The 16,337-nt window shown below is 41.1% G+C and overlaps 1 protein-coding gene across 1 annotated transcript in view; it reads left to right on the top strand.

Annotated features, from left to right (window-relative positions):
• The first annotated feature begins 3,852 nt into the window (after positions 1-3,852).
• The window catches only part of LOC124480590 (teashirt homolog 2), a 31,838-nt gene continuing 19,353 nt past the window's right edge, over positions 3,853-16,337 (top strand). Inside the window, exons 1-2 of the mRNA XM_047040071.1 lie at positions 3,853-4,049; positions 4,199-4,293. Of these exons, the coding sequence (XP_046896027.1) occupies positions 4,254-4,293 (40 nt within the window). The 5' untranslated portion in view covers positions 3,853-4,049; positions 4,199-4,253. The remainder of the gene's footprint in view (positions 4,050-4,198; positions 4,294-16,337) is intronic.

Genomic DNA, 16,337 nt, shown 5'->3' with positions numbered 1-16,337 from the left:
CTGGAAATGTCCATCAGCGTCCTGTGCCATGTGCTGAACAAGACAGGTCAGGTCTGAACAGACACTGACAAACCCAGGGTGGACACACTGTCGACACAGACTAAAGCAATGCCAAGGGACAAGTGACAGGCTGCTTTGATGCCTTACCTAACTGCAGTATGTGCACATGCACTCTCACATTCATGCAAGTTCGCATAGACACAGAATCTAACACACAAATGCACACACATGCCTGTGAATATGGAGGAGCTGAAAGAATGGAGCCTTTGTGTGCATCTCGGTACACTCATGCTAACAGCAGAACATCTGTGACAATTCTTCCAGCTCAGGATTAGTTCTATGGGCTCAATATTCCGTATAAAAAAAAAAATATATACATTGTTCTGTTTATCCAATATCAGGTAGCCTTATACCATACTCAATCAAGTGAAATGTTTGAAATACGTAAATCATGAAAGACACTGGCGGAGTGTTTATCTTCACTCCTGCTGTAATGCGTTGAAGCCACAACACACTGGCTGGAGTCAGTCAAGGGGCTGTTCTGGAACATACCTAGTCCCTGTGCGCCTCAGTGTGTGTGCTTGTAAGAGCATCGTTGCGTGTGTCAATTCTCCAGTGGAACCATGTTCTTAAAGCGCTTCATTTTGAAATCAAGCATGAATAATTAAGTCATTTCACGAGGCTGCTTTAACGATACATTACAAGAGAGGAAATAGGTCAAGCGGCTCGACGTCAGAAAGAGAGTTTGAATAGATATTATTGGGTTAAAAGCCACGGTATAGCAAACATGGTAAACAATACCCGTATCGTTTCTAAGAGGGAAGACAATGTGTTTTCCTTCACATATCAAGGCCATTGTCTGAGAAGCACAAATAAGGCAGATCATATCTTATGTGGGTCACAGTGCAATACAACCTGAGGTAATCACCAGAACTTTTGGCTCAGGTTGTTGCAAACTCAAACCGCCAAATACCCCAAAACTTACAATGCCCTATTCAAACATAAGGATAATGTGATGACGATGAAAGTGATTGTCGCTGCAGATGTAATTCTGGACAGTGTGTATTTTGCTTTTGAATATGTGCAGGGAATGTGCAATCAAAAGTGTAATGAAAAAGGAAGATGTACTTCATCCTTAAAGCTCCAATAATCTCCATGATATTTGACATTCAGGCCTGAGGCCAAACAAACCGGAGTTCCACTGAGATTCGTCAATAGAAAACTAAAACTGTGTAAGTTATGGCAACAGCTTTCACTCTCAAGAGTAGGCCGTCTCTTGAATTGTGTTTCTTACACAACAAAGAAAAACGATGTCCTTCTGTGTTGCAGTATCCATTCATGGGTATCAATGTTTGTACAGTATGTCTTTATTTATTGGCACAATTTCTCTTAAATGTTCTTATTGTTCATTACTGAAACCACTACTAATCCAGGGCATAGTGAATGGATGTGCAGCTTGATATTCAATTAAACATCTTTCAGTATTTTTCAACTGTGTTACAGTAAAGTGTACATATTAGATTTTCAAATCAGACATCTGCTCTTAACGGTATGCACATGTTGTTGTTCTACTTTGAAAATTATGACTCTCAAGACTTCAATCACAGGCTGTCCGTCTCACATGAAATTTCAGCTTTGAATCAAAAACAGGTTTGGATTCCCCAGGCCTTCCTCCTTTCATCATGGGTAGTGCATTTTAATTAGACTGCCTATGCAGCGCGGATTTGTAGCAAGCCTGCGTAACTAAATAGTTGAACCACAAGATGCAAATGAGAACTGTGTAGCGATTTAGGAAACAGTCTGGAGGTGAGGCTGCTTTCTGTGAGTTTTGGAACTCTCATTTGTGAGTCCACGACGAGGCTGTGTTTGGTATTGTAAAAATATAATGATCTTGTCTACAATATTCATGACAGCAAACCTGAGTGTGGCACAGAGAGCTGAAACGTGTGCAAACAATGTTGTTGAGGCGAAGGTATCCATGACAGTGTACTGTAAGTACAGAGCTACTGTTAGGGATCGACACAAACTATTCCCCAGTGTGAACTAATCCATGTTCTAATGCATTGAGAACCAACACACACATGCGTGAATGTCCACAGGTGAATATTTGAACATTGAGCATTTTCCCATCCTTCCTCCGAGGGCAGCCTGGAGCAGTGATCAGCCGTGCCGAGTGGGGGCCAAGGCGACCGGGGGTCAAGTCCAAGTGCTCACCTGATACCTGGCCAGGGACATGAGCAGGAGAGTGACCTGTTGTGCGTGGTTTCATTAGGGCTCTTTGATCTACACTGATGTCCAAGCACACATGTTTGCTGCTTATCTCATGTTTGGTGAACATCAAGACAATGTTTCATCATGGAGTACACAAGAACATCATCTCCAATCACCATACAGGTAGCTAACAAATATGTGATTTGATTTCATTATGCCTTGTCTTTGATGTCATCAGACGTGGCTCTAAGTACACAGACATCAACGTGTCTTGTTTACAGCTCTTCCAGCATGTGTGCAGCACAATGCTTCTAATTGCTTCCTTGCAGAAAAGGAGAGAGGGCCACAGTCAGCCACAAGTGTCAAAAAAAACCCGAACATCAACTAAGACATATGTTTGTTACAGTATGCTACAGTGGTGGATAGCTGTTAATTTAAAATCTGTTGGAACTAGGTTCTGGAAAATCTTTATGCAGCCAGGTGAGAAAAGTGCAGCCATGTGAAGGAAAAATCATCAAGACTAAGAAGATGAGAAATCACAGCATCTGCACAGGGCTCTGCAAGTTTGCGTTACTGTACGCACTCTCTGATCATAAACTTTCATGAAAGTAGTTTCATACAAACTAATCGAATGCAAGCATACAGCACACTTGCACATATGGTGCTACACACACACACACACAAGCACACACTGTCCAGTCCTACACACACACACACACACTGCCCACATGCGGGTGTGAGGGATAAAGACGGAGCGGGGCTGGGTGTCAGCAGCAGGTGAGCAGTAGCTGTGCAGCGGGGCCATAGAGATAAGGAGAGATGAGGTGGGCGCTAGGCTGAGTCCTGTCAGTATACACGCATGCCTGTGTACACACTGGGTGTTAAAAGCTAGCAGACAGGTCTGACTGAGGCTGGATCTAACCTGTGATTGATCACTGAGGTTCAGGCCGAGTTCAGGGGAGGTCTCTGCCATTGTGGGCAAATGATTGACAGGCTCAAAATGGGATGATGGAATATTATCAGGAAGCCATTTGTAATGCAGGGCCAACCGGAATCACACAGGGGTGTTGTCTCGCTGGAATGAAGTCATCCATCACCTCAACTTGGTATCTGATTAGGTCATGAGGGTTTTTTGGAATAGAAATATTTTGTTTCTTGTTGCCTCAGTAATGCAGACAGACATGTGATGCTGTGAAATGTCACCCAGTGAAAGAGAATAGTCATGTTAAAAGAACTGTCTCTTGACGATGTCTTCACATGGAGAAGTACAACTGTAAGATTATTACAGTGGAGTGGACAACTATTTATGTGGCATATTTATTATAGTATTAGGCTATTGAGAAGTCTACACCTTCTCCGAATCATTCTTTCAAGTATCAAATTCACATCTTTAAAACATTAAAAAAAACTTTCACAAAAAAAAAATGCTATCTTCAATAACTGGAAGCAAAAAGAAACAAACGCAAATCAACCGATTGACTACTACAGTACCTCGTTCCGTCGAAACAGCCCAACCTTCTCGTGGTGTTTTCTCTGGCCCCTGTCCCTTTAATAAACTCATGGTTATCTACTGTAACAAATGTCTCGCTGCCATCAAGTCCAGGCGAGGAGGGAGGAGTTTTTAATGTTCAGTTTGTTCTATGGATCGATGTTTGCTGGCATCGCCTCACCCTGCCTGTGCTGTGCGTAATACCATTACCCAAACGTTTTACGCTTGTCCCTCCACATATTCAATACCGTACTCAGAAAACTGACAGACAGACGTCGCCATAAGGCTTTGATGGACCAAAACGGAAAGAAAAGAAGACGATCTACCCTGCAGGACATCTAGGAACAAGGTGAAAAATACTCACTCCTACATCTGCTTTGCCCAGGCAACGTTTCCGACTGGATTCTACAAGGAGAGAGCAGAAGTAGCCGATTCAGACAGCAAAATAAAGACTTGCTGTTTCGCTTTCTCCCTCTCTCTCTGCATGGACTATCTTAGCCCGCAATAGACCAATTTCACCTGGGCAGAGTGAACGTGAACCACGAGTTCAAAAATGCCACGGAGGAAACAGCAAGCGCCGAAACGGGCTGCGGGTAAGGAGGACTTGACTCTCATCATATGGGTCACAAACAATATTACATTTTGCTACATTTGTAACACATGCGTTAAGTAAATGTGTGATATATTTAATTATAAACTAAGATGAAATGAAGAAGTATAACAGTTTACACCCGTCGAACAACACAATGCGCCCTATTACTGGACGATGGAGATTCACTCCAACAGTCGTGATATAACGTTTAAGGCATTGATAAAAGTTTTCTGTGGCCTATTAACCTATTTTTGAACACGTACACTTAGCGTCATTTCTCTCACCAGAGTGTAAGTGTTATTCGTATTTGACTAGAGCTTCTTAATTTTATTGTCCAGATTTGATATTGCCAATGTGTGGGCTACATTTTATCCTACCGAAAAGTTTGCTCTTACACGAATGACCCAAAGCAGTCGCAGAATCGGAAAGACGCAAATCAAAAGCAGACACGCGAAATATCAGATGTGCCTCGAGTATCTGAAACAGATGAACTTTGCATGAACTCCTAATATCTCATACATTGAAGAACGCTATTTCTCGCGCGTCGCGCACGCACACACACACAGCCCCCCCCCTTTCTCTCTCCACTCTTTCTGTCTATCACACACATACACAAACACACTCCCAGAAACCCCATGAATTTGAAAATGTGGAACAGAAACACATAGCCTGATAGAAACAATAGTCTCTTTTGCTTGTATGGAATTGTTTAAAGAGCATTGATACACTTTAAATTATGCTTTACCTCACATTGCACATATACATAGAGTCTTAACATGTTTGGATGATGCTAGTTGATATTATTTAGTACAAATAATACATCAGTATCCAAAATTAGACTTCTTTATGAAGAGGTGTGTGTGTGAGTGCATGGTTTGTGTCTGTGAGTGTGTACATTGCCCTATATAGTCCGTGGCCTGGGTCATAGTGATACTTCACAGTGAAATGAGAAACGTTGAATCGAATGTAACATAGGTGGTTATATGACAACGTTAATGCTATGCACACTCCAGACAGGGATCCAATGGTATGTACTGACTCCCTGAGTGAATGCTTAGGCTTTAGCTTATTGAGTGTGCATGTCTATGATGCCAGGGGCTGACCCCGGTCACGTTACTGTTGCATTAAAAGCTTTTTTTGAGGCCTATCATTACATAAGACCCATGAGTAGTGTTTCACCTTAATATATATTTCCTTTATGCTTTTACTTACTTTGTGGAAAATTACAAATAAATGAAGTCACAACAAACAAAATGTTATGAAACTATAGTGTCACTTTAATAATTTCAGTTACTATACACTTTCAACACATTGTAAAGAATGACCACATGTTCTGGACAGTAATTGGCGTGATTGCCCACTAGCACTAGGTCATGCATGAGTGGACATCCTTGACCTCATTTTTTATCATGTTTATAATACAATGTAATTACACATTAGTATTGAAGTGACTGAAAAGGATTAAGTTGATTCATAAAGAGAGGGGTCATTTGATGGTGTGATGGGGGTATCTTTTGTAGATGTGGATGTTGTTCTCTGGTTGCAGTGGGTTGAGGAGTTATCTGTCTTTATTATGGCTGCGGATGTACAAGCAGATGGTGATTGTTCTCTGCCAATAATGGCGGTTCTTTATACCCACTAAAGATACTGAGACCCTTATCTAACAGTCTCACACTCAGTTCATGTCCCAAAACCGACACTTTTTTTCCCCACATTTTAGTCAGTAAAATCCCCTTTCTTAAAAACAATGTCCCTAGTGTTATTCAGAGAACTTTTGAGAAGATGCCTAAGCGATCCCTTTACACGCTCTCAGCTGCCTTGCCTGTAATCTGGTAAATGTGTCAGCCCTATAGAGAAATAAGCTTTCCAGAAGAGTTTCTTCATTGTTGAGGTAATTGTCTCCTCTTTGACAGGCACATTCATCAGTGGCTTAATGGTCAATCAAAAGTTGGCAGGCAGAGTGTTTTCATTCTTTCCTATCCACTACATTAGGAATACTTAATCAAAATGTCTCCCGGTAATGGCTGTGAAGAGTTCATGACTGACTGATCCGTTGTCTGTGCCGATAGAAAATTAACAGCTCGGCACTGGAGAGATGTGGGCCTGCAGATAAACAAATTGTGCATTAATATTTCATCTTCAAGACCTGGGATGTGCTATCAGGCGGTGGAATATTCCTGGGCTGTGTTGTCATTTCTCTCGCTCTCTCTTTTTCTGTATTCTTGAAGGCTCTTTGCAGCTGTAACTCATTTCGCTTGATGACTTTACTGGGGTTACAGAGAGTGACGACAAATTGATTACCTGGCAGAGCAAGAATGGAGGGAAGAGAGACGCAGACTGACAGTCATGTTATAATAATATGTTTAATGATGTGTGGAGGGGGAACAAGGAGAGAGGGGTATTGAAATAAGACCATGGAAGATGCAAGAAATAGGTTTCCTTTATTTGTAGTGCTCTTAAAGACGTAGTGTCTCTCTCGGTAGAGGTTTTTTCTGCAAGGTGGTGTAAAAAGGCCATTCTCAGGCCTCTCACACATTAATTCACAGGACAGTTGGTTTCCAGGGTGCTTCTGCACCCCTGGAGGATTGTATTATTAATAGGCATATTTGTAAATTGGAGACTGCAGACATGCGTGTAAAGGGCAGCGTATTTGATTTACTTTTTCAGCACACTTTGAGCGTAAGGGTTATTTAAAGTGACTATTACTGCCTTGTATAATATACAACATGCAAAACCTACAGTTTGTGATGCCAGAAATATCACTATTAACTGAACAATAGGTGTTGGCAGCATCCTGTTTTATTGTATTCCACTGTATATAAACGGGAAACTTTGAAGTAGATCAATTACATTTTTACTTGAAGGAGGAGCATACTTTTTTTTCCAGCAGTGAATGTGTTTCTCTTATCGGTTGTACGATAGCTCTGTGCCTCAAACAGTTAGCCCAATTTGCTGTTAACAAGATAAATTGGAGAACAGACAAAGGCATTAAGTGTTGCAGTGCCAGTAAGTGACTGACAGCAGCTTGTGGGAATTGGCTAGCTGAAATTCCTCCTAAGTGGTTTGTTCTGGAAACATCTTACAATCAAGGCAGATGTTGTTTATCCAGTTTAGGCACACAAAAGCCAATCCAATGCACCAATTTGAATGACAAAACCTTAAAAGAAAATGGCACCAAAATACAAGAGTGCCCTATTTCTCTTTAAAGATTGCCACCTTTTTATAACTCTTTGTTAATTATAGCTTTTTTATACCATTTGTATTTATTTGCAATATACCATAATTTGAATGACATAAGCAAAACACGGTAAATTGTGGGCTTGTGCCCGACCAAAAAAGGAGAGATTTGAAATCAAAGTGTGAAATGAGGACAAAGCGAACAATATGCTGAAGGGGTCTCTGATGAGATGACTGTGGTGACAATCATTTGCCCATCAAGGTTGCGTGACAGCTCCGATCCTACCATTCCATCCCACACTCCATTGAATCACTGAGTGATGTCATCAACAGTGACCACTGAAGTATGGCATTGTTCTCGTATAGTGAGATTCAGCCTTCTGTTATCATTTTCCCAAGTTCCCAATAATTTTAGACCATTGTTCTGACTCTGGATATGTGTGAGGAAATGTTAAGACTTCAGGTTGCTGGTCTTGGCCTTCTTTCCGAGAGATGTCTTTATCATCTGGCTTCATCATCTGGAATGTTCTCACAGTAGTAAAACAATAAAGTAATAGATGGTTGTTTAGTGAGTAATCTCATTGCATTTCCTATTGCATGCCAGGGAGGTGACAGGTGTGGATAGCTAATAGTTTGGGAGGCTTTTGTTTGTCTGAGAGTCAGACAGGGTGGTGCACTGTCTAGGTGATATGAACAGAGACTCTTGTGCCCTGGAGCATAGTGATCTCTCCTCCTCTCTCTTGTGTGGAAAAAGGCTGTTTTGATTGGTCTCAAGGCAAGTGCCTGAGCAGTGTTGCACCTCGATGCAGCAGCCTCTCGTTCACCTTGCCTTCCCTCTGAGACCTGCACTAGTTTCCAGGCAAATGACACAATTTGATATGCCGTTGGGGTGATTCATGTGGATAATGTTTCCATGTGATCATCGCTGCAGAAAAGGCAATTTCTTGTTATGATTTTTTTTTCCTCATTAAGTCCGACAATAATTCGAATATTGGGAGAGTTTATTGCAAGCAGGCTAAAACTCATTATTTCTGCCAGACATCCCAAGTACAAAAGAAATTATGTTACGGTATTTTGTCCAGGTCCCTACAGATATAGTGATTTAAGAGACCGAAACAGGGGCAAGTCTGAATCCCTGCAGTAGGGCAGCTAATCCTCATCTGTGGACTTTGAGGAAGTGAACGGAGTTGTAAGCGCAGTAACTCTGTGCTTCCGCTACTGATTACACAAAGAATCATGTTTGTAATAAAGTACAATAAAATACAAACTTGTGTATTCTTATATGCGTAGCGTAATTAGCACTTCCATTACACAGCACACTATCCTATGTCATCCGTACGCATGTAACCTATCAATTGGCTTATGATCCACGTGTGTCCTATTCCTTCCATGCACAATGTAGGTAAAAAGAGAACCCCCAAACTGACAGTTGTTGACCTGAACATATAATATATATAGCCAGTAAGGAGATCTAAATGTCGGCCATATGGTTAGGAAGTTGTTCAATACAATCAGGGCTGGATCAGATTTCCAAACACAGATGCTTGTTTAAAGAGTCTAGTGCCTCTGCCGTGGCCTCATTCACAGATAAGTAAGTACCTCTTGGTAGTAAGACAACGACGGTCTCTTAATTCAGAGGCACCGTTTCTACAAGGACACAAACAGGTACAAACATTCAAGACAATGACAGTCTTGAATCAATATGTCACTTAGTTAGCTGGCCCCTGTACACAATCTCCTAAATTGTTCACTGACGAAAAACTGTAGTATGAACCGAGATGAATAAATAAAATGTATATTAACATATTTAAAGGCATTTTAATGCAATTGAATGGAAATAGGAGGATAGTATTCACCAACACATACAAATTGCATGATACAGTGCACAGTTGTCTCAGAATATGATAACACCCAAAACACAGCGAAAGCATTAATCTGAAGTTATCCGTGGTGTACCTGATTTGCTTCTAATCAAATCCTTAATAGGCTTCAATTAAGATGTATTATGCAAATTAACCCTCAGCAGTTACTGTCTGCAGGAGCAGGAGCTATGACAATATTGTGCTAATGGTGTGATCTGTAACAATTACAAAGGTAAACTGTCTTCACACTGCATGCTTTGTGCTCTTCACAGAGGTCAGTGTGGTCAATTTGGGTTGGAATGTGTGTTTGTAAAGGTTATATATCTAACATACCATTATCTTAACATTTGTTATTTCATTTGTTTAGGTTTGTTCAGTTATGAGCAGAGGAGAAAAACGTTTTGTGCGCTAGTTAGTTTTCTAACTTAATTACTTCAAAACGTTAGCTTAACATTATCACCCATTCCATATGTAGCTTTGCTAACGAGTATCGAAAAAATATGATTAGCAAATCTATGTATGGAAAGTGCATTTGTTAAGAAAATAAACAGGAAGTCATCATCTGAGGTGTGAAGATATCCATGCTGCTTCATGATTAGAGAAGCAAGGCCTTTAAGACAAGCCACTAAAACACAGGAGGGTTAGGAAGTTGTGAACCTTGCACTTTCTCTAACTTCATTTAACATGGAGGCTGATGGCTGTCTGGCAGTTTTATAGCTGACACATTTTATGAGTCGTCACGCAGTGCAATTACATAGGACCTAATTTGATGAATCAACTCAATGTTCTGTCGTTTCACTTGACCTCACAGGCCTGTGCTCCCCATTCTCTAGACTGGGGTCAAACTGAGGCTTTCACGTTTTTACTCATCCAATCACATTGTCTGAGTGAAACACTAAGACATTCTGCTCCTATTACACCCAATCAAGTTGGTGCTATGTCCAAGGTATCAATTGCTATATGTAATTTGAATATGCACTAAGCACCAGACACATATTTTGCAATCAATCAATTCATAATTTGACCATTAAAGACCCATGACGTTCTAAATGCATGCAATCTTTGCAGGTTAAACATATTTTTGGAATGACAATGTTTTTAAAATAATGACTCTCTATTGTTCATTTTGGCCATGTTAGAAATATATACCATAAATATGCAACAAACCATGTCTCATGTTTTGCTCTGTTGATGTGCTTTTTAAGCTTTAAATAGTTTTCCTGTGTGCAGAGCCAGTCTGTTGAAACTAACAGCTTAATTGAAACTCATTAAATGGCAGTGACAGCTTAGGTGTCCGTGTTGAATATAGAATAATTATTTTGTACTTACAACTTGATTAAGGGGAAACACTGAACATATTAATGTATCAACGCCCTGTTCTGAATACACTTCACATAGCCTGTTACCACAGTAACAGGAACACTCAAATACAAAGTCGCCGTAACAAGACAAGGAAAAACAGATAACAATGTAAAAAATAATTATGTTCACTTATCACTGCATTTATTCAGCCAGGGCTTAAAATAACATAGTGATTTGTTGACAGGGGTATGAAAAGTGTGCAGCCTGTATTATGAAAAATAAAAATGAGAGGCTTTTGGAATTGGTTTAAAATTGACTGTCCTTGTAATGAGTGTATGACAAATGGTATAATTTAGGGAAAGAAAATGAATGTGGGCAAACCAACGATACTATTCCAGTGCCTTTTTTATATGCTGTGAAGATTAACACATTTCACTTAAAATGACCAGAATGTGATATTGTCCAGCACAGTAACAATAACATGTCTCACAATGTTGAACTAATGCAGGTCACTAGTTCCAATCAGACTTGGATCAATAACATGTATCAGTTGTGTGAAATTGAAGGTGAACATATTTGCTTGTAGGCCTGGTTGAGTTTTTTTTTTGGTTCATTAGTTGTTTTTCCATGGAAGAACAAATACGAGCCCATGTCTAGTTACAACAACGTATCATATTATTTAGTTATTTTTCCATTGTAAAAATGGTACCATGTATCAAATGCTTATCACTGTCAAATTACCAGGGCCAAGTTGCATCTCACATTGCTGAAATCTGACTAAAATAATGTTACAAAACACAACTTAAAAAAGGGGATTTCCGAAGAGGATGGATTTACAGCTCTGTTCATCCTCACATGATTAATATTACACAGGGAAGTCTTTGTGCAGGAAGAAGCATGTCTAATAGTGGGCCAACTGTATCTGACTAAAAGCAAACATGGTGCCAAAGGCTTCCTGTACAGAAACTGACTTGACGCATCATGAAAGCTTCATGTGGGTGTTGGATGATGTCATCCACCAGATTTGAGCCGATTTGAGAGCACAAATGTTTTACGACTGATTGGACAAATGCATCTTTGGTATGTCAACAAAGGCAGATGAAAAAAAGGAAACAGGCAAGTTTTCCGGAGGAACTGCCATCAAAGCAAGGATAGGGCTGGATTAAACAAGTAAGTTATACTTCCTGTATTTATACAGGTTTTCAAGGCTTCTCTACTCAGTGATACCAGCGACCTTTGTAATAACTCAATGCATCCACAAAGGGTAGGGGTCTATCAGGAGAGGCTCATTTTTGGTATTCCTCTCCCTCCCCTGATCACAGGAATTTCAGGGTCTCCTTGTCCTCCCTTTTTCCCATACTCATCATATTTCTCAATACATGTGAGGTGAGTTAGTGAACAATTCAAACATATGTCAGCCTGCCTACAAATATGCAGAAATATTGTAGGTGTTCCTCTCATGGATACACTGGTTTTGTGAACCAACTACAGCAGTGTTTATTTTGTTAACGAGTGCCAGAGTTAGGAAGACACTGAACTTAAATGTGGTAGTCTCTGTAGGACCTGCTGGCCAATCGTTTTGGAGTCCCAGAGTGAGTGTTGTGTGTGTGGGTAAGCCTGGGAGGGGGGGAGGGGGGGGGGGGGGGCTTTGTGGGATCATCTCTCTAATACCTGCCACTGCACTGCCAGAGCAGGGAGAGGCTGGATTCAATGGGAAGAAAGACACTAAAGCACTGTATAGCAGAGTAATCTCTGTTCTCGTGCAGTTATGTCACTTCGATTCTGGTGTTTTCTGTGGTTTATGGAAATTGTTTATGACAAAAGGTTTGAATTAGGATGTGAAGAAAAATGATGTAAACGTGAATATTCAAAGAATACATTAATCCCAACATAAATTGACTCAGAAATTGTCTTTGTATTTTTAGCATGAGTATCTCTCTGTCCCCTCTGGCCATTTTAAAGATGCAGGAAGTGGCCATTTTATCCATGTCAGGGGAAGGTCAGTGTTGACATGAGCAACGTTATGTCTGGTAAAACTGAGACCATTTGGACCCTCTCTCTGCCTGTCTGTCTGCCTGTCTCACTTTCTCTGTCTGTCTGTGTGGCTTGTCCAACCAACACTATGGACTTGTGTCTCCCTGGTAACTGTTGTCTGTGGGGAGTTGATCCCGACAACGTCACGGAGGTCACACATAGATCATAGCCATCGCCGGGGGCTGTGACATCAACACTGAGTTGCCTCAGCAGGACAGAACACAGGCCAGTCTGGGGATAAACACACAGGGCTGGATGAATACATCTCTCTGTGCTGCGGGACACATACTTTCAGATGCTTATTGACAGGGCTTGATTTAACTTGACTTTCCAAATTGTCAGACCCACCCCTTTTCTTCTTGTTTCAACCCCACCTCTACCCCCAATGAACTCTCATTTTCATTTGCTGAAACACAATAGGGGAGGATCTAAAATCCTTTAATCATGACTTCCTGGTCACTTTCTCTTGCCTGATCAATCAAAGAGATGCATGTGGCTGTCAGAACACAATATGCCACAACAACACCTGCAGGACACGGGGATCGAGTATTATCTAGGTTTTTCTGTGCGTTTGTGTGTGTTTGTGTGTGTTTGTGTGTGTTTGTGTGTGTTTGTGTGCGTGTGCTTGTTTGTGGAAATAATCATGTGTGTTAACGGCAGTCCTCATCCACTTTGAACAAACTGTACGTGTGTCTGTGTGTGTCATTATGCATGTGTGTTTCCTCCATGCTCCGTAGCGGCCCTCCCTCTCTGGCAGCAACCTATCTGAGAGGTTCCGGTACTGTCCAGACGCATCCTTTAGGGACCTCATCAGCCCCTGGATTTCCTTCCCCTCTCGCCTGAGGGCATCAATATTCATTTCCTCCTCTGATTTGGGGAAAATGATGAAAGGCTGGCTTTTTTCCCATCTCCTATTTCCTGCCAAGGTTGCCTGCATTACAACACAACGTAAATCGGCACAGACCTGCAAACTCACTCCCATTTGGACAGGACTAGTCATACAGTATTGCACCACGTAACATGGAAAGCTCAGTGATTACTGATGCAATGTGAGCTAAGTGACGAAAAGGAGATTCGTCGACTTGGCTTTTTGGTTTGTGCTCCTTAGAGTGCGAGTGTTGATCTCATAGTTATCTACATGAATCATCCACATATGCATATCTTATTTAGACTCAGATCTACTTTAGTGTCCTCTTAGAGGTCTGCTTCTCATCATGAAAATAAAAAAAAACTCATTCACTCTGAAGTTATTAGCGCTTGATGATATCATAGAGATAACTCAGGCGGTTTGAAATAACCCTGTGATTAAACTGGTGGGTGTATATTTATTTTCTTACTGAGGACGGGAAATGAAACATAATAAAAGTTACAGTCACATATCCAAACTCTGTAATTAGATGGTAGACTTTGATGATGCCCTGCACATGTGGCTGTTTATCTAAACCTCAGGTATTAGAGCAGGAGAGCTGACACACACGGGGCGGGGGCCAACCAGCTCACTGTGAGTCTGAAGGCTTTGGTTGCCATGTCGACCCTAAACACACATGTACACAGACGGCGAGGCCTGCGAGAGAGGATCCTCCCCACCTCTGGCTCCGATCAGGAGGGCTCTCTCCGGTCGTAGGAATGCTCTCCGGCCTACAGGCACATTGAACAGAGTGTGTCTGCGGTTTGCAAACAGCCCACATTGATCATTATTCATGACAGACAGTCATATGGAGGCTTATGCTTATCCGAGCCTGAGTATCTCAGTGTTTGGGTTTTCATTCGGGATAATACAAACTTTATGTGTACAGTGCCTTAGCACAACTGCTGTTACTGTATGTAGAACGCCCCCTTCTGTTGCTCTTGAAATACTGTAGGTGGTGTGATTCATTGCTGCGCTGACACTTGACAGTAACAGTGCTCAGATCATCTGCTTGTATGGAAACGCAAGCGGTTGCAAAATAGTGAGGTTAAGACTTTGCTGGGGTTTATTTCTTCACACATTGCAATAAGTATACAGTTGTTGAAAGTTGTCATCGACACTGTAGTGTATTTTCCTGCGCATGCGAAAAGGTGAGCAAGACTTTGTCAAAGCCTAGCTAGTTCAGTGCAGTGTACCATTAAATTGTTTAAGCAGTTTATGCACATTGGGTTGCAGCACTGGTGGCTTGTGACTGGACTCCATCTTGAGTCTTGTGTTGCTAGTAGCAGCAAGCCCACTTTGAGAGCCGGCTGGCGGTAGCACCAAACCCGGGCTGAAATTTTGGCCGGGAAGTAATTGACCCTCCTCTGAATGACACTGGCATAATTCACCTTAAAAGTTTGCACTGTCACCAGGATGAGCTAACTGTCTCCGTAAAATATATGGGTGCAATTTTCGAAATAGGTTTATAGCAATTCTTGGGAGAGGAGGGCAAGATAGTGATATTACTGACTTTATTACTGCAGCTGAACACCATCTAGCACCTTTCCCCTCTGTGTCTCTCTATTTCTCCACAGCAGAGAGTGGTGAGGGATCACACAGATCTTACATTGGAGGCACTTAAGGGAAGATTTGAAACCACTGTACAGCAATTCAGTACAGAAGGATGAAAAGTTACCAAAACCACTTTAGCACCCGTTCTTAAACCATACATTAGCAATATCTAAAAAAAAATATATATATATATATATGTACGTTAAAAAGAAGCACACAAACAAGGAGAATAAACATGGGGCATATAATTAGAATTAGAAAATATAGCGTATACTGTATTATTAAATAATATGATTGAACTTGTAAACTAAACAATCAAGTGTCTTTCTGACTACAACATTATTTTTTTTTATAAATGCAAATGGCTCCTTCCAATTATGGTGCACTTCTTTCTTTTTCTTCCCTCTAGTAACAAAAAAAACAGATTTGACCTCATGATATTTAATGTACAGTGCCTGTATGGTGCATCTCAAAAATCGATCTTGACCTCGTGTTTGAACAAAAGCAACACTGTTCCTCTGCTATCCCCAGCTGATTCCACTCCCTCTCTGGCTCTCTGTGAATACTCTCCTTTAATAGTGTGATGGCTAGTAGCTAACAGAAAAAAGGGCTTATTTAGTGGGTTGAGGAAAGGTAGGCAGGACGAGGATGGGGTTTCTGTGACTGGCAGCGATCAATCACTCGGTGAGGGCAAGCTAATGAAGCAGGTTGTGGTTTATTAAAGGGCTAGCAGGGAAAAGATTACTGCAGGGCCCAAGTTTCCCAGAAACCCGGCAGAGGACGGATACAGTGGCGTGCCTTTGACGGTTAGAGGCCAGCCATAAAGCAATCAAGGTGTTTACTCCACACTGGCTGCCATTATGTGACCTGGGTGTAAATGCAACTGTTTCTAAATTCTTTTCTTTTAGTATGTGAAGTGAAACATAAAAAATATGTGTTTGCTGATGTAGGGACATGCACAAAATGACACAGGGCCAAATTGTATCCAATTGTAGTTGGATAATTATTGTAACTGCCTCACAAAGTCAGCCACGTCAAGGAAATAGCAACAATAAGTTGTAGGGATTTTATTGGTTTGCTTTTTCAGTAATAGGCATTTTATATCCATGTGTACTTAGCTCAGGGGGAAAAATAAAATAATGTTCTGGTTTCAGATTAACATTCATATTTTGAGGGGTTTTGAAAACAAGACACATTTTTAAGTTGAAG

Source organism: Hypomesus transpacificus, chromosome 18 (genome assembly GCF_021917145.1).
Source record: "Hypomesus transpacificus isolate Combined female chromosome 18, fHypTra1, whole genome shotgun sequence".
NCBI classification, from domain to species: domain Eukaryota; kingdom Metazoa; phylum Chordata; class Actinopteri; order Osmeriformes; family Osmeridae; genus Hypomesus; species Hypomesus transpacificus.
This window is presented reverse-complemented; position numbering and strand designations above follow the sequence as displayed.